The 19,842-nt window shown below is 43.7% G+C and overlaps 1 protein-coding gene across 1 annotated transcript; it reads left to right on the forward strand.

Annotated features, from left to right (window-relative positions):
- The first annotated feature begins 18,522 nt into the window (after positions 1-18,522).
- On the forward strand, positions 18,523-19,739 carry c1ql3b (complement component 1, q subcomponent-like 3b). The gene is made up of 2 exons (XM_086172310.1): positions 18,523-19,210; positions 19,423-19,739. Exons 1-2 carry the CDS (start codon positions 18,599-18,601, stop codon positions 19,600-19,602), a joined length of 792 nt encoding a protein of 263 aa, XP_086028436.1. The 5' UTR covers positions 18,523-18,598; the 3' UTR covers positions 19,603-19,739.
- Positions 19,740-19,842: the final 103 nt, after the last annotated feature.

The following is a 19,842-nucleotide window of genomic DNA, read 5'->3' on the forward strand; positions in this document are numbered from 1 at the left end:
TGTTATGGGGCTGTTCTGACTGGCAGGCGCATGCAGGAGGCAGATGTTGTTTTCGTCCTAGGAGTGGAACATTGGACCAGCTCTCACACCCTCAGCAGGGTCCTTGAGCATGGGAGTTTGCCCAACCAGTCGACATGTGTCAACTTTTATTATGAAATGGTTACCATAATTGTTGTCTTCTACCTCAGAAACATCAGACCTGTCTTGTTATTAAAGAATGCAGTGATCTTCCTCCATGCATTCATGGTGTTGCAATTACATTATTGTAATACCCTTCTATACGGGGCTGCCTGAGAAAAATAACCAAAGCCAGTAAATTTGAGCAGATTACTCTGGTGCTGCCCTTGCTTTACTGGCATACTGTTAGGCAATAGCAGACTTGAAGGTATGCTCCTTCACTGATAAAATTGTGAACGCCATTGCACAATCTCGGTGATCTGCAATGACATTGTTATATATGTGCATGGGCATACAATGTGTTCCCAGGGTCCAAGACTTTTGTGTGTCCTCAGATATACCCAGGAAAAAAATGAAACAGTTGTTGGTGAGAGGACCTTCTGTTTTTGTGCACCAACATTGTGGAGCAGTCTTCCTCTTGACATCAGACAGGCCTTATATTTTGATATATTTAAAGCAAAACTGAAGACCTGCTTGTTTCCCACATCACATGAGTCCTGGGTAGTGCTGACATTTTTATTGTGTTGCAGGTAGTTTTCTTTTGCTTTGGGCAGTATGAAGGCCCTGTGGTTAGTGCTTCCATCTCACATCAAAAAGGATTCTAGTTCAATCCCGACGAGAGTGCTTTCTTCGTTGAGTTTGTATGTTCTCAGAGGTGTCCTCTGAGTTCTTTGGTTTCCTCCCATTGTAACAAAAACAAACCATATAGTAGGTTACCTGGAAATTTCATTTGCATCCCAACCTGGTCATTTCTTATTTGCACAGCACTTAGATTGAAAGCGCTCTATAAACATTTTAATTATTATCATCATAATGTAACCAGGAATCTTGTTACCATGAGGTGGAATTACTAATCACTGTACTCTGCTTCAGAAATATGCTGTTAAGTTAAAGTTAAATGAGATAATAGCCAGAATATCTTCTCTGAGGAGAGCAATCTATTTGCAGCATTTAAATTATGATAATGATGATGAGGAGGAGGATAATGATGATAATAATAGTTACAGTTATTAGAAGAGATAATGGGTGGTATTGCTTCAAAGTTTTTGCCATGGAAAAATGTTAAGAAATGGTTGCTGCAAAAGCTAACCCTCTAATAAACAATCTTCATTTAAGATCACTGAATCTGCAGTGGTAAATTTTGGTCCCACAAATTGAGCTATATAGCAGTGGGAAGGCTAAAAATGCAAAATAATCATAATTACTCATGTCTGAAATATATAACAAGCAAAATTATCAATGAATAAATAAATACAAATCTTTTGTTTTCAATTCAGTCCCAAAAAGTCTAATCTTCTATAACAGATCAAATAAAAAATAAATAAATAGCTGTTACAACATAGGATAAGGCAAGTCAGTACAAGACATTTATTACTCATGTATAAAAAACTAAATTCTGGAATACCAGAATCAAAAAATTGGTTGAAGAAATTGAATATGCCTTGTTTTTGAAAAAGTTGTAATTTGCCCCCAAGAGGGAGCTGTAAAACAGTTATTCTCCAACTTTGTCTGATAATCAAGGCCATGGAATATTAACTAAACATGCACTGGCTTCAAAAAAGTTATTAAAAACATATATGCCTGTATAAATATGTAAAAAATAACCCTGTGCCCGTACTGACATTCTCAAAGTAAACCTTGATTGAAATTTTTCACATTTTTCACATTGTGTGATGAAAAAATTAACAAGCTTTTTTCGGCACTTTGGTCAAACTATTTTATGAGAATGGTTAACAACGGTACTTTCTCAGTAAAACTATATATACTACACCTTTCGTTCTCTCTTTCTTTCTCTCTCGCTCTAATCATTGAAGTCATTATATGATACCTCACACAATAAGCTTAAGCATTCCACAGTTCAGTTCCTTTTATATACAGAATAATAAAAACTACCAAATGTGATCAACATTTGTTTCTTGAACTTATAGTTTAATAATTCTAGCTACTATGGCAACCTATTAAAGGAGCAAATTGTATCATGCAATGATACATTCAAATGTATCCCTTGGAGTACTATGATATCCTTTTTAAGGAACATATAGAATGGCCTTCTGAAAATCCAAAAACTCAAATGCGCAACAAAGCATCATTAAAAGAACCTCCAACAGTGTTAATGGGGACTGAAAATAGTAGCAACAGTGATTCAAAAAATAGCAACCAAATAAGTCAAGCAAAGCAATTTCCAATCACAATCTCATTTAGCAGCTGAATGACAATCTCATGCTTTTCAGCTAAAAGTTCTACCCTGGATGATTGTAATTGTGGCTCAATCTCTTCAGGGACCAGCTTTGAGTGGGTGGTTTGGTAATGCAATCTGTTACACCCTTCTGTGGGACTGAACTGTTGAGCCCTGCCTTTCACTGGCCTTTTTCTACAAAGTAAACAGGAGTAAAAGACTAACACTCAACTCAAAAAGACCAGAAAATGTAAAAAGCTCAAAGACATGCATCTTAACAGATGACCACCCATAAATACGCATCTTGTTGCCAATTGTTTTAATTGACCCTTAAGATACAAGATACGAATCAAAGTGTTTATTGTCATATGTACATTGTGGAAACGTGTTACTCTCTACAATGAAATTCATACTTTGCTGTCCACAGTGCATTCGGATTTGTATTTGCAATCAATGGGTATTGTTAACATTATTCCGAATATGGACGATCCACAGAGTCCTCTGTGGAGTCCACAAAGGAGGCAATCTGCTTGGCTCTCTCCCCACCCTCACTCACCTGGACACCAAACATTCCTAATTTGGAATGCTGGTCATAGACTTCAATTCAACATTCAAGGCCATGATCCCACAACAGCCAATAACTAACCCTCAAAAGCTGGGGCTCAGCACCTCCCTCTGTAACTGGCTGCTGGACCTCTTCAGTGAGAAGCCACAAGCAGTACGAGTTGGCAACATCTCAAGCAGCATCACACTCACCCCAGGGCTGAGTGCTCAGTCACCTGCTCTTCACCCTGCTAAATCATGACCGCACACCAATCTACAGCAGTAATTACATGGTGAGGTTCACGGATGTCACAACTCCAGTGGATGAGGATAGTGGTGTATGGTTACAGAGTGAAAAAATGCAATTAGCGTCAAATCAGAAGAGCAAGCAGCAGAGGTGCATATGTACAGAACGTGCAGTATTTACAGATAAATGCAGTATTTACAGAATAAATGCATTTTTTTCTGGTGCAAGTAGAGGTGGATAAGATATGAGCAGAATATGTACAACTTGGTGGAAGTATGGTGGATAATTGTTACGTGCAAATTGTATACAAATAGGTACTGATTAGTATGATTAACAGATGGCAATATACAGATGGAACAATAATATACAGATGCCTTATACAGTAACTCTACAGAAGTTACTGAACTCTACAGAAGAAGTGTTAATGTTCTCTCAGGAATTAATGTGTGAAATGTGTCCTCATTTATGACCGTGACATCGGCTCCTGTGTTAGTTTTGAATTTCTTTTGGGGTAGAAATCTGCTGCACAGTTCACTGTTCATCTCATTAGCAGTAGACTGATCCTGGAAAATATGATGTCCTCTCGTATTATGACAGTTATGCCATGTTGCTTTCTCTGAAGGACACTTTTCATCTCTGTTATGCTGTATTTTTCCTCATCTTTTGTAATTTAGCCTCATTTTTTTTGTCCTTTTGACTTCCCTTATTGCTGTTCTGGTTTCCAGCTTGTTTTTTTCCATTTAAACTGCACCTCATGTATTGATTCAACAGTGTTTCCCTGCAGGCTCAATTGTGCTGTGAGCTTCTCCAATTGTGTGGCGGTCTGTGTGGTCTGTCCTGGCATTAGGTCTGTGCTTAGCTGTGGCTTGTAGGAGAGCTCCTTGTCCAGTATCCTGATGACATTATGGTCACGGATATTCTCCTCCGTGATGGCACCAAACTCTCAGTGCTCTGGTAGACCATACAGGGCTCAGATGAAACAATCAGCTTCTTCCTCCTGGCCACTGCTCTTTTTGAGGATGATATTCCTCCACGGAAAGTGTCCATCCTTAGGGAATGCGAATGACTTGTAAATTTTTAACTTGTTTTCTGCCTCATTTCCCATTACATAAATTAGGCAGCTCAACTGCACTTGTCGGTTGTGTTTGCTAAAGTCTGTAGCAATTCTGTACTGAGTTGTTTGTAGTCCAGCCACTCTGTCAGCTTATCAAAGTGAAAGTTTGTGAGGTCTTATGAAACCAGATAGGACACACACAGGACACAAAAGAAAACACAAACCAAATTATGATCAAGCAAAAAAAATGTTTTGTTTGACATTGTGCTACTTTTTCTAAATGTACGAACAGAAGATTAAAATTTATAATTTTAAACTAAAGATTTGTAGCAACATTTATTTTGCCATATGCCCAACCTCTAAAAATAAGGCTTAGCAGAATCATATCCTCTGATCACGCAATTTTGTCAATGTGATTTATTTAAGACATATTATCTCAGAAAAATTACTTAGGTTTGAAAAGATGTCATCAAACAGCTTAGAAAAGACCAATTTGTATATACTCTTGAATTATGTATACTCTTAAATACACAGTTGTCTTGGTCCATTGCGACATATGTGACCTTGGCCTTGCCCAGTCAGTTGTCAGCCACTGAATGCTACAGCTAACCTTTCAAAGGTGGCCAGATAGTGTGACGGTGGTGGATGGTGACCCACCACTGAAGATTGTTGTCGTGACACTACCCTGGCCCACTAGCGAGAACATCAGCAACTGCATCAGTGTCTGGCGCAGTTCTGATGTTGACCTTCTGCTGCAGGAGGCTAAACTGATGCTGTAAAGCCCTCCAACGACCCTCCTGTCATGCTGCTTCTTGCTCCAGCTCGTATCTTGTGCTGCTCCATCAGATACCAAAGCATGTCTCATAGTTCCTGTGCTGACGAATCTTTGTCCACCCTGGCTGCTTCTCGGTCAGCACGGCTGCCGTCTTCCCCTCCGATAGCCCTTCCTTCCTGCTGAATGGCTCTCCTCTCCATAGTAGCCGGTTACTTCGGCTCCATTGCACCAACAAGGGGGTGTCACAGCAAATCCAGGAGGGCTAAAAACTGTGAACAAAAAAAAGAGGAATCTGACACCAGAAGCAACAAAAGAAACCTCACTGCTGCTCTGTAGGTGCTGAACCCACTTCTGACAACAGTTGTGATGGGCGAGCGGACACTGCTAGGCGATGGTGAATCAGGCCAAAAATGCAGAGGCAGAGAGGAGATTCCTTAAAATGTTTTATTATTGGAAACCCAGGTGAAACTGTCACCATATCCCAAAAACAAAACCTGCTAAGATATGAACAGAGAACAAATATGCAGCAATGGTAAAAGCACCTGACAATATCAAATACTGGACTCAGAAGTAACTTGCTAAGTCTCTAATGAAAGCAGAGAACATACATACTGGGCAAAATGAGAACAAACCACCTCCCCTCGACACGACAGGGAGTGCTGATAGTGCTGCCTGACAGCGCAGTGTCAGTTGAGGGAATACTGCTTGCAGTCAACGGGCAGATAGGACATGACAGCTTGATATACACTTCCAGAATGAATAAGGCTGTGGTAGCCTTCCTGAAAACCGAAACCCAAATCCCGAACTGATAGCTAACTCCGTGGTCGTCGGCGATACCTTTGTACTGCTGTCTCCTTACAGCGCTGGCAAACCTTTTGCAGCTAACCCCTTCTTCCTTGAATGCAATTAGGGTATCACCTCTATGAGGTTGGTTGCCGGAGTTGCCAAGGAAATCTGCAATGCGCTTCGTCTCTATCTCAAATACTTTGCAACGGATTGTTCATGGATTAAGAACGTGCACCACAGGATCACATCGCTGACCATCCTGCCACAGATCAGACAGTGGGAAGACTAAGATGGTGTTCTACTAACCCCCCAAGACGCTGTGGTAGCCTTCCTGAAAACCAAAACCCATGTCCCAAGCTGATTGCTAATGGTGTGGTCGTCGGCAATGCCTTGACACAATGTGACGGGTGTAGGATGAACCCAATTGCAGCGGGCCCATTGTAGCACCTCCGATCTCAAGCCTGGAGGGACGAAAAGGCAGTTCGACGGGCAGGAGCAGGGACCCGGCTGTCCTTCTGTGGCTGCTCTCACCCTTTCCTCTATGTCCCAGGTCAACGTGACAACAAGGCAGGATAGGCTCAGGTCTCTAACCAGAATCCTCTGTCCTCAGGAACTGACGGGAAAGGGCGTCAGGCTTAGCATTGCGGGATCCAGGACGGTAAGAGAGGACAAAGTTAAAACGGGCAAAGAATAGGGACCAGCGGGCCTGGTGAGAGTTCAGTCTCTTTGCGTAGCGTATATACTCCAAATTCTCGTGATCAGTCCACACAAGAAAAGGCTCCTTGGTGCCCTCCAACCAATGGTGCCACTCTTCTAGGGCTATCTTGACTACCAACAGTTCTCTGCTGAGAAGAATTACGACATTGGTAACAGAGGACAGGCGTCGAGAGAAGAAGGCACAGGCATGGAGTTTTTGGTCAGTGCCAGAGCGCTGAGACAAAACGGCCCCTACCCCAACATCTGAGGCATCCACCTCGACCACAAACTGTCGTTCAGAGTTCGGCACCTGGAGGATGGGGTGAATCGACCCTTGAGGGTCTGGAAGGCCGCTGTAACCGGAGGTGACCACTGGAAAGGCACCTTGGAGGAGGTCAGGGCGGTGAGAGGGGCTGCCACAGAACTGTAATTACGGCTGAAGCGCCGGTAGAAATTGGCAAACCCCAAGAAACGCTGAAGCTGTTTGCGGTTTTCAGGAACGGGCCAGGAGGTGACAGCTGAGACCTTGGCTGGGTCCATCTGGATGTTGCCTTGTGCCACAATATTACCCAGAAAAGACACTGAAGAGACATGGAACTCGCACTTTTCAGCTTTTTCATATAGGTGGTGCTCCAGGAGGCGCTGGAGGACAGACTCTACATGGTGAGTGTGTTGCTCTTTGTATATCTAGATGATATACTCATCTTCTCCTGGTCCAAAGACATATTGGTTGAGCACATCGCTTATCAATGCCTGGAAGACGGCAGGGGCATTGGTGAGGCCAAATGGCATTACGAGATACTCATCATGTCCGGTAGGGGTGTTGAATGCCGTCTTCCACTCATCGCCTTCTCTGATTCGGACGAGGTGGTAGGCGTTGCGCAGGTCAAGCTTGGAGAAAATGGTGGCCCCCTGGAGCAGTTCGAAGGCAGTGGAGATGAGTGGCAGTGGGTAACGGTTCTTAACTGTGATCTCATTCAGTCCTCAGTAGTCTATGCAGGGCCTCAATGTCTTGTCCTTCTCAACGAAGAAAGACCCTGCTCCTGCAGGAGACGAAGACAGAAAAATGATGCCTGCGGCCAGAGAGTCATTGATGTATGTCTCCATGGCTCTTCTCTCGGGCTCTGACAGGGAGTACAGGCGCCCCTTGGGAGGTGACGCACCAGGCAGGAGATCTATGGTGCAGTTGTAGGGGGAAGAGACGTAGCTCTGGCCTTGCTGAAGACCTGGCGGAAATCATGGTACACTGGTGGCACCCCGATGAGGTCAGGCGAAAGGCTGGAGCCGGAGGAGTGAAGCGGAGCTGAGGCTTGCTGCAGGCATCTCTGAGGACAGGAGGAGCTCCATTCCAGAATGGCCCCAGTGGCCCAGTCAATGTGAGGGTTGTGAAGACGGAGCCATGGATATCCCAGGATGAGAGGCTGACAGGAGGAGCTCAGAATGTGAAACTGGACTGTTTCGTGATGATTACCAGAGAGTAGCAGGTGAACAGGAGAGGTCTGATGTGTGACGGTGCCCAAGATGTGTCCATCTGAGGCTCTAGCAGGGACTGGGTGAGGCAAAGGAACCTGCTCGAGCCCCAGCTGCAGGACCACCTCCTCATCAATGATACAGGCATCAGCCCCAGAGTCAATGAAGATGGCCAAGGTGTGGGGCCCATCTGGAAGGAGGAGGCGGCCTTGGAACAAAGGTTTCAAGCTTTGGGGAGGTGGCAGGGCAGTTGAGCTCACCAGGTCTCCCCAGCTACTGGTGAGCTCTGGCTTTTTGCTGGACAGCTGGAGATATAGTGTCCAGCTACCCCAAAGTAGAAGCAGAGGTTGGTTTTACGGCAGCGCTCCTTCTCCTCCAGTGAGAGGGAGGTGCGGCCCAGCTGCATGGGTTCGGGATCCCCAGGCTGCTGACCCATTGAGGTGGAGTTGCTTGTAGAAGCACCCCCATGGGAGCAGGGTGGAGGAGAACGTTGGGTTCCCCCTCGACGCTTCTCTCGTCGACGAGCCTGGATTCGAAGATAGATTCAGATGGCTAAATCAATCACCCCGTCCAAGGTGATGGGGTGTCATGCAAAACCAGTTCATCTTTAATGTAGTCAGCCAAGCCATGGAGGAAGGCATCACAGAGGGCTGAGCTGTTTCAACTGCTATGGCTGGCCCTCGTGCAGAACTCGATGGAGTAATCTGCTACTGTTCTTTCCTTGTCTCAGTCCCATCAGTCCCCTTGCAGACTCAGAACCACACTTCTCAAAGCCGAAAACCTTGCGAAGCTCAGCAGCAAACAGGTTGAAGGAAGCACAGGCTGGAGACTGCCTCTCCCAGTCAGCTGTTCCCCATAGGCAAGCTCTGCCCATTAGGTGGTTGATGACAAAAGCAACCTTCGCTGGTTCAGTGGCGAAGGTGCAGGGTGAACAGAAGAGAACAGTTGGTGATGAAGGGCCCACAAGTCTCTCGATCACCGTTGTAACACTCCGGGGTACCCACCCAGGGCTCAGGAGCGTCTCTGGGCGGAGAAGAGGCTGGTACAGGTGCAGGACCTGATGCTTCAGAGGAGGAGGCAGATCCAGTGGAAAAGGAGAGCTGAGAAAGTTGAGCTGCTAGCCGTTGCATCTGTGCAGCTAATGCTGCTCGCGCCTGTCCCTGCGCCTCAGCAACCTGCCTGGCCTCAGCAGTAGACTGTCTGGCTTCAGCAGCAGATGCAGTCATCATGGCTTCATGTTGCTGCAGGATGCCCTCAATAGTCTCGAGGCGACTAAGCGGTGTGGGATTGTGTGCTGGGTCCATAGCTGGCCAGATTGTGCTGTAACGGGTGTAGGATGAACCCAATTGCAGCACAAATGAATCAGGTCTGCAGTGAAGCAGTTTTATTTCAGCAGGCACACAGATGCGTCAGTGGGTATGACTGGATTTGAACCCAGGTCTCCCGTGTGGCAGGCAGGAACGGTACCACAAGACTGCAGTTGGATCGGGTTGGCTGACGGGGTGAAGCTGACGCAGTAGGTCGGGGATGAGACGAGAAGCAGAGGTCGGAGGCGAGTCGGATCAATACCAGGGAAGCAATCCGGAAATAAACGCTGGAGAGTCAGGCATGAGAGCGAAGACAATCTGGCAAAGAGTGAGTGGAGTGAGGCTGCATATAAGCTGGCTTGATTGGAGATGGTGAGCAGGTGACAACAGCAGGTGAAAGCAGTAAAGCTGATGAGGGGTGTTGCTGAGCAACAGAGCAGGGGAGAGGGAGAGCAGACTGTGACACACAATACAGGTGTCTCCTTTGTCTGTACCCTCCATGCAGACCACCGTCTCCGGTGATCCCTTCAAGGGCCACCTAGACGAATCAATCTTCTCCATCTAACCCTATTCTCTGTATCCTCCTCTCTCACCCCAACTCCCTTCATATCCTCTCTCACTACATCCATCAATATTCTATTTGGTCTTCCGCTAGACCTCCTGCCTGGCGGCTCCAATTCCAGCAACCGTCTACCAACATATTCACTCGCCGTCCTCTGCACATGACCAAACAATCTAAGTCGGGCTTCTCTGACCTTCTCTCCAAATGTCTATCATGTGCTGTTCCTCTGATAGGCTCATTCCTGATCCTATCCATCCTAGTCACTCCCAAAGAGAACCTTAGCATCTTAATTTCTGCAACCTCTATCTCTGCCTCCTGTCTTTTTGTCATTTTAACTGTTTATAGGCCAGACAGGATCACTAATCTCACCACTGTCTTGTAGTCTTCTAAGGCATACTACCCCTGACACTTTTCTCAAATCATTCCAACCTGTTTGAACTTGTCTCTTCACCTCTTTTCCACACTCTCCGTTCCTCTGGACTGTTGACACCAAGTACCTGAAAATCTCCAGTGTCTTGATCTCCACTCCCTGTAGCCTCACCGCTCCCCCCGGGTTCCTCCCATTTACACACATATGCTCTGTCTTGCAGCGACTAACCTTCATTCCTCTCCTTTCCAGCGAATATCTCCAACTCTCTAGATCTTTCTCAACCTGTTCCGTGCTCTCCCTAAAGATCACAATATCTCACAGCTATTATACATGTCCTTCACCAGTCTCACATACTTCTCTGCCACTCCAGATTTCCTCATACAATACCAGAGTTCCTCTCTTGGCACCCTGTCATATGCTTTTTTCTAGGTCTACAAAAACACAATGCAGCACTCTCTGGCCTTCTCTGTTCTTCCTCTCTCTATTATTATTTTCAAAGCAAATACTGCATCTACAGTACTCATTCTAGGAATGAAGCCATACTGCTGTTCACAAATGCTGACTTCTGCTCTCTGTCTAGTTTCCATTATTCTTTCCCATAAATTCATTGTATGGCTCATCAACTTTATCCCTCTATAGTTGCCACAATTCTGCACATCCCCCTTATTTTAAAAAAGGGGCACCATCACACTTGGTCTCCATTCTTCAGGAATCTTCTCGCTCTCTGAGATCCTGTTGAAAAATCTAGTCAGGAACTCTACCACTGCCTCTCTTAGACACTTCCACACCTCTACAGGTATATCATCAGGACCAAATGCCTTTCCACTCTTCATCCTCTTCAATGCCTTCCTCACTTCACTTTTACTAATCTCTGCTACTTTGTGGTCTACAATAGTCACCTCTTCTACCTTTGCCTCTCTATCATTTTCCACAGTCATCAGCTCTTCAAAGTACTCTTTCCATCACACTTTTAGTATCTGTCAATAGATTTCCCTCTCTATCCTGAATCACCCAGACCTGTACCACATTCCTTTCAATCTTTATCTGTTTCGCCAATCTGTATAGATCATTCTCTCCCTCCTTACTGTCCAACTGAGCATACAAGTCATCATACGCCCTTTGTTTTGCCTTTGCTATCTCTATCCTTATGCTGTATCTCCTACCTGTTACTTTGATAACACTGGCTGTAGTTGTCCAATCATCTGGATGCACTCCCCAACCACCCTGGGCCTTTCTCAACTCCCCCATGAAAACCATACAAAGCTCCTTCCTCTTTAGCTTCCATCAAATTGTTCTCTGCTCTGCCTTCGTCCTTTGATCATCCTTTGTCACCAGAGTCGTCCTACAAACCACCATCCTATGCTGTCTGGCTACACTCCCACTTCCAACTATTTTGCAGTAACTAATCTCTTTCAGGTTACCTCGTCTAAACAAGATGTTGTCTACCTGAGTGCTCCTACCTCCGCTCTTATAAGTTACACTATGTTCCTGTCTTTTCTGGAAAAAAGTGTTCACTACAGTCATTTCCATCCCTTTTGCAAACTCTACCACCATCTGTCCCTCTATGTTCCTATCCTTTATACCAAATCCGACCATGACTTCTACATCCCTTTTATTGCCTGCACCAACATCCTCATTGATGTCTGCATAAATGATAGCATACTCAGCAATAAATAACCAAAATATCATGTCTTTCCTCTGTTTTGGCGTAAAGAAGTACAAGGACACGAGAAAAATCTTGGAAGTTAATGGGCAATCCTTTTATAAAACATTTTATGAAACACCTCATTTTTCCTTAGACAAATGTGTAATTTACTTTTGTCATTCACATGGATGCATTGCAACCGATCCCACTGGTCATACAAAGGCAAATAACTTTAACATTTGTAATTGGTATTGAAAAATATAGGAATGCACTTTACTCATAAAGAACTTATAAAGAAAGGGATTTTTAAACAATTTACACATGTACATATGAAATCTAAATTGAATCCCTACGTACACCTTACAAATTGAAGAGCGTGCTATTAAATGTGAAAGGAAGAAAGTATTCACCTGTCATGTAAATATGTAAACTTCCTCCATGAAACATGGATACGCATACAATACATACTGAAAATGTATTGAGGTTCATGAACAGTAGAATTCCACCACACTCTTTTGTAGTGAAGCTCGTGACTAACATAAAATTGCACATTTTCACTTGCAATTAGGTAGCTGGCTTTTACCACTGCTTCACTGATTTCTCGGCTATCGGTGAAAGTGGACTGCTGTTTCCTCAGACCCGCCAGCAATTCGCTGATCTTACCTCTTCTCAGTTGTCCTTGCAAGCTATCATATTTTTTGCTGTGATGAGTCTCGTAGTGGGCCCCGGAATATTATATTCCTTAAATACCGAAACTTGTTGCAAACACACCAAGCACAAAGGTTTCCAACGCATCTCCAAAAATAAGTAGGACGTAGTCCATTTTTCTTTGAAAAGTCTGTACTCTTTATCTACTTTTCTCTGTTTTGATAATGACATTTTGGCTAATGAGGGAGTAGCGGGGAAGTAGAGAACAGGGTAGAAACAACGTCGTAACAAGCAGCAGATGGCGCATTGATAACAACTGCTGATTGGTCAGTTTCAGACTCAAAGGTCTATCTGACATTCTTTTCACCTCCAGAACATTCCTCACAAACTCCTCCTTCAAGATAACGCCCTCTCCATTTCTCTTCTTGTCAGTACCATGGATAGTACAACTTAAAGCCTGCTCCTAAGCTTCTAGCCTGACTTGCTTTCCACCTGGTCTTCTGGACACATAGTATATCCACTTCCCTTCTCTACATCATGTCAAACATCTCTCTAATTTTTCCTGTCATCTTCGAAATATTCAAAGTCCCAGACTCTTGCCTTTCCTCTTCTCTCTCTGCTTGCGAACATACCTTCCCCCTCTCCTTCTTAGACCCACAGTAGCCCAGTTTGTATTGGTTCCCTGTAGGTCATCGGTACCAATGGCGGTCGTTGTTAACCCGGGCCTCGACTAATGCGGTATGATCTGGTTATTAGGTTAGATTCACATGTTTGTTTTTTAGCAATACTTTTACACCGGATGCCATTCCTGATGCAGCTTTCTGCATTTTGGGGGCTGCTCAGGGAGACACCGGCCCTTGACGCCCTGAGGCTGCATTACAAAAACATATTCAGGATACAATTATATAATCAACATTATCTTAAAGTGCAGACTCTCATCTGTAAATTGAGAGTATTCACATCAAAATAGGATTAAGGGCTTAGGAATTACAGCTCTTAATATGTGGCTGCATCTTTTTCAAGGGACCAAAAGTATTTGGATGATTGACTTAGAAGGCTGCAAAAAAAATAACAAGGCTGCCTGGGCTCTTCCCTCGGTAACATGTCATCAAATAAGAAGTTACAAGGTCTGGAGTTGATTCCAGGTGTGGCGTTTGCATTTGGAAGCTGTTACTGTGATAACACAACATGCGGTCAAAGGAGCTCCCAGTGGAGTTGAAACAGACATTCTTAGGCTGAAAAAAAGAAGAAATCCATCAGAGAGGTAGCAGAAATGTTAGGAGTGGCCAAATCCACAGTTTGGTACATTCTGAGAAAAAAAGAGTGCACTGGTGAGCTTGGGAATGCAAAATGGCCTGGATATCCACAGTAGACAACAGTGGTGGATGATAGCAGAATCCTTTCCATGGTGAAGAAAAAGCCCTTCACAACATCCACTCTCCAGGAAGTAGGTGTATCAGTATCTAAGTCTACCATAAAGAGAAGACTTCATGAGTAAATACAAAAATTCACCACAAGGTGGAAACCAATAATCAGCCTCAAAAATAGAAAGGCCAGAATTGACTGCCGAAAAACACCAGACGAGGCGAGCCCAGTTCTGAAACAGCATTCTTTGGACAGATGAGACTAAGATCAACCTGTACCAGAATGATGGGAAGAAGAAAGTTTGGAGAAGAATTGGGACAGCCTACAATCAAAAGCACACCACACTGCTGTAAAATATGGTGGAGACAATGAGATGACATGGTCATGCATGGCTTCCAAATGACACTGGGTCACTTGTATTTATTGATGATGTGACAAGACAGAAGCAGTCAGATGAATTCTGAAGTGTATAGGGATATACTTTCTGCTCAGATTCAGCCAAATGCAGCAAAGTTGAGAGCAGAAGTCAGCATTTGTGAACAGCAGTATGGCTTCATGCCAAGAAAGAGCACTACAAATTCAGTATTTGCTTTGAGAATGCTGATAGAAGTACAGTGGAGGCCGGAGGGACAGAGGGAGCTGCTTTGTGTTTTTGTAGACCTAGAAAAAGCATATGACAGGGTGCCAAGAGAGGAGCTCTGGTATTGTATGAGGAAGTCTGGAATGGCAAAGAAGTATGTCAACCTGGTGCAGGACATGTATACTAGCTGTGAGACCGTGGTACGGTGTGCTGTAGGGGTAACAGAGAAGTTCAAGGTGGAAGTGGGACTCCATCTGGGATCAGCTCTGAGCCCCTTCTTGTTCGTAGTGGTGATGGACAGGCTGACAGATGAGGTTAGACAGGAATCCCCATGGACCATGATGCCTGCAGATGACATTGTGATCTGTAGTGAGAGCAGAAAACCGGTAGAGGAGAATCTAAAGAGGTGGAGGTATGCTCTGGAAAGGAGAGGAATGAAAGTCAGTCGCAGCAAGACAGAATATATGTGTGTGAATGAGAGGAACTTGGGTCGAACAGTGAGGCTACAGGGAGTGGAAATCGAGAAGCTGGAGGATTTCAGGTACTTAGGGTCAACGGTCCAGAGCAACGGAGAGTGTGGAAAAGAGGTGAAGAGACAGGTCCAAGCAGGTTGGAAAAGGTGAAGAAAAGTGTCAGGGGTACTGTGTGATAGAAGACTATCGGCCAGAATGAAAGGAAAGGTGTATAAGACAGCGGTGAGACTAGCGATGCTGTATGGCCTAGAAACAGTTACAAAAAAGAAAAGACAGGAGGCAGAACTAGAGCTAGAAGAGATGAAGATGTTGAGGTTCTCTTTGTGAGTGACGAGGATGGATAGGATAAGGAATGAGCCTATCGGAGGAATAGCACATGTTAGAAGGTCAGAGAAGCCAGACTAAGATGGTTCGGTCATGTACAAAGGAGGAATAGTGAATATATTGGACAGATACTAGAATTCAAGCTGCCAGGCAAGAGGTTTCAAGGAAGACAAAAGAGAAGATTTATGGACGTAGTGAGAAAGGATATGAAGGTAGTTGGTGTGAGAGAGGAGGATACAGAGATTAGGGTTAGGGTTATAGGGGAAGGGTCCTGGTCATAAACAACCTTATTGCCTCCACTCTTTGGCACAAGCTTATTGCGCTAATCATAGACTTCTTCTGGTCTGTAGAACATTGGACCCAAGTGGCAGTGCTCTAGCTTTCATTTACAAAGGAACGCCAAGGCTTCACTTACATTTTCAATGAGATGTCAGGTTTCAGTTTGCATACAGCAAAGGGGATTCTGTACATATTTCATGCAGCATCACACTTATCTGAAAAGGTTTGTTTTTTTCTCCTTCTCCGAACTGAAGTCAAGCCTCATTTTCTATCAGACAATTGAGAAAGTGTTCTGTCAACATGCAGCTCCTGTGGTTAGAGGAGATGCATGTTTTATTCATGTCCTATGAACATCTGCTTGTCCAGATTTCAAAAATCATCAGCCTCCCCCAGGAGTCCTGCTTGACTGGTTGTAAATGAACTGAAAACAACCTGTCAGAGCCTCTCCCCAACAGAGGAACACAACAACAGAGGTGAGCTGAGTTGCTAAAATACTGCTACAAACAAAACAATGAAAGTCAACAAAAGATGCAAGTCATGTTAGTTAAAAAAAAAATATGAATCAAAGTAAAATGAGAAAGAATAAAATGTGGGTCTAGAATTGATTGATGTTATACTGTGAAATCTTCCCTTATAAATTGCATTGAATTCTCCCAACATTTGATTAATTCTAACACTGCTGTTCACTCTCCTTTTAAGTCACTTGAGCTTCATGCCAACTGGAGGGAAAGAGTCTGACCACCAAGTGCTCACTGACTCATAGCAGTGTGCCTCACTGTGTTTGCACAAGTGTGCATGTGTCTTAACATACTATTCTATTTTCCCCTCCCACAGAAAATGTTTTCTTTTATGAGTGATTATGATTTTTGGCTTGCATGCCATGCCCTTCAGAGCTAGACGATTCAAATAAAATGAAATGTTTATAAGAAACCTCATTCTCCTCATCATTCACCTTTCCAATACGCATAAAGCTTCAAACTGGGATCTTTCTGTCTTTCATATAACATTGAATCTGGTCTCGGACTCTCTTGCGCAGACTGGAAGATTAATAACAGAAAAAACACAGCATATAGAATTGTCATGTAAAAGACAAACACTCAACTAAAATACAATGAGTGGGCTTAATTTTCTATGACCTACTGTTAAATTCACATTTGCTCAATCTATTAATATTGTGAAATCTTATGTAACTTGATTTGTTTAATAGCTATCTATTCACATACATGCTGAAAAGAACATTGTTCTCCATAGCAAAATACTTTTACCAGACTGAATCATGTCTGTGGGAAGACACCCTGAATATTCCAAGTTATGACATGAAGAAATCCACAACATCTCAGAAATCAAGGTGTGCTCTTAAATGTATTAAATTAGATTTTCTTGATTTTTTTTTTTCATTTTTTTATGTTGATGTTTGATACTTTATCTCAATGTGTCCTGCATGCTGTACAAGTACTATGTTATATTTAAACAATATATATTTTTTAATTATTTTTCATGTATTTGTCTTTACCTATTCTTTTGATATGTTTACTTAGATATTGGATGTTTCATAGTATGTAATTTATACTTTGATAGTATAAAATCTTCGGCATGTTTCAAGTTCAAAACTTATTTAAAGAGGAAGCATGACACATTTGTATTTTTTCAATACAATTTGTATCCTTTGAGAGTCAGAATTTTTTGCATGAGAGCAATCTAATTCCTGCTGCATTCGATTCCGCTCTTCTTGACTTTTCCTTGACTTTCCTTCTTGTTCATCCATCTCCCAATCTGAGAGGGAAATGCCACAGACCTAAGGTAATAGTCTCTGCATTTATGACCCTATCATTATTTAGCTATTCAACAAGAACTAGACATTTAGTATTCAAGTTTTGCAACATATATAGTTTTAGTTGTTTTGGTTTGTGGAAAAAAAGAACATCTGATGATGTAGACAGTGGAGTGGTACTCTGCTCAACAAACAATGCTCTGTGGCTGCACACCATCCTCAAATAGTCCTGACACTTTTTGGCCAAACAGTACCTTGCCTTTGTTTGCTAGTAATTATGTATGGTCAGACTTGATTTTGGTTAATGCAGCTTCATTTTTTATGTGGAAAGTGAATTTTTAGATCACTTTGGCTTGAATTACAATTTTCTGCCACATTTAAAAATCTCAGAAAGTTGACAAAGCTCCATATCAATCATTGTGATTTGCATTTTCACTTGCAAGAACAGTTGAAATATCTATCGACTGTAAGAGATGTCACCCCGTTTTCCCTCTAAATTGCAAAGTATTTGGTCATTTCATTGGTAAATTTGTGTGAGGTCATCCTTCACTGCCAGCCTTGGGTGACCCCCCCCCCCCCCCGTTTTCAGCTGCGCTATAGATACTCTACAGAAGATAAATTGGACTCAGGGATCCACTGAGGTGTGACCAGGTGACAAAGGAGAATGGCTTTCTCTCCCTATAATGGCCCTAATTAGGCTTAAGACCTTTAGAGCTATTTGAATAGCTTGCTGTGTTGTTCCTGTAGGTTTAAATTCACAATAATTGGTCGATCAAAAGCATTGAAACACAGTTGTAAAACGTGCTTGCTTCCTAACCTCACGCCTCTGTTAAGGAAGGCAGAATTGTGAATGTCAGGATGTGTCGGATTTTTTTTTCTTATTTCAATTCCGTCGACAGCTTCAGTGATATATCCTTCGGTTGTTTTTCATCGTCTGTCTTTTGTTTGAGGAAATGCATAGATTCTGTCCCGCCCGTCACCTCCACCCCTCCCCTTAAATCTCTAAAAACAGAAACGTCTAAAATTCATTTGTACCCCATCCTCCCAGCGTGGTTGGGCGAAACTTGTGCTGCACAACTAACTAACTCATAACTCACGATTAACTAACTCGTGTTTTGTTTTGTTTTGTTGTTCTTACAGCTGGAGCAAAGTTGAGATAAATCGCTCGGGCTAATACTGCGTGTGAAAGTTGCGGATGGTTACTTTTACGTATCAACATTTAAATTATTATATATCCCTAAGTGAGAATCAGTTAAAAGTCTTCCTCCTCCTCCCCCGGCAAAGATACCACTCACAGGCAGACTGGAGGACCATCCACCTCGGAGGACACAGCGATTCTGCAGAGCGCAGATGATCGCAGCTGGTGTTTGTGGTGTCTCACTGATGCTGGTGTTGGTGGTTCTAATCCCGGTTGTGGTAAACTCCGCCGGAACTCCCGCCCGTTACGAGATGCTCGGATCCTGTCAAATGGTTTGCGACTCCCACGGGACCGCGGCGACTGCCGCGGCAAAGGCAACATATCCTATCAAACATAACCGTATGGTTCAGTCGCTTCCGACGTTCATCCAAGGTCCACAGGGAGAGCCGGGTCGCATGGGAAGGATGGGACCAAGGGGACCGGCTGGCGACCCCGGGCCACCTGGACCTACTGGTCCTCCCGGAGAGAGAGGGGTACCGGGTACACCGGGTCCTCCTGGCACGAACGGGCCAACTGGTGCCATCAGCGCAGCCACTTACAGCACTATCCCAAAGATTGCATTTTATGCAGGACTTAAGAAGCAGCACGAAGGGTACGAAGTCTTGAAATTCGACGACGTGGTCACGAATCTTGGGAACCACTATGATCCATCAACAGGAAAATTCACCTGCTCAATACCGGGGATTTACTTTTTTGTTTACCATGTGCTAATGCGAGGTGGGGATGGAACCAGCATGTGGGCCGATCTGTGTAAAAACAACCAGGTATGATGATTTATGATTATGCTTAATGTTGTGGGTTGTGACCACACTGTTGTTTGTGTATTTAACATAAACCAATGTGAAAGTAAAACTAAGTTTACTTAGACGACTGTTTTATTGTGTAAATGAACATGTGATGATGAAGCCACCGGCAGACTTCGATTCTAAACAGCAGCTTTCACCATCAAACTTTACAAATTCAATTCGACTTTCAGGTGAGAGCCAGTGCAATCGCCCAGGACGCTGACCAGAATTACGACTACGCCAGCAACAGTGTCGTTTTGCATCTGGAGCCCGGGGACGAGATTTTCGTCAAGCTGGACGGCGGGAAGGCACACGGAGGCAATAACAACAAGTACAGCACTTTCTCTGGCTTCATGCTGTACGCTGACTGACAGGAGCATCGTTTAGCCACACCGCTCATGCTGCATTCAATGTCTGTAGGGAAATTTCCGAAAAGCTCGTCAGTACAACGGGAGAATCAAAGCGTTATCCGAAGGAAAGTTGCTTATACTGTGCAATTATAGATTAAAGGGGAAACTTCAGTGTGTACAGCTTATTGCCAAAATTATAACTCTGTTTGTTACACGCTGAATGAATTGTTAAGCATTTAAAGTTTTGCCGATGTGCCAAAT

Source organism: Fistularia commersonii, chromosome 25 (assembly GCF_037954325.1).
Source record: "Fistularia commersonii isolate RoL2024-O1a breed Wild chromosome 25, RoL_Fcom_v1.0, whole genome shotgun sequence".
Classification (NCBI taxonomy): domain Eukaryota; kingdom Metazoa; phylum Chordata; class Actinopteri; order Syngnathiformes; family Fistulariidae; genus Fistularia; species Fistularia commersonii.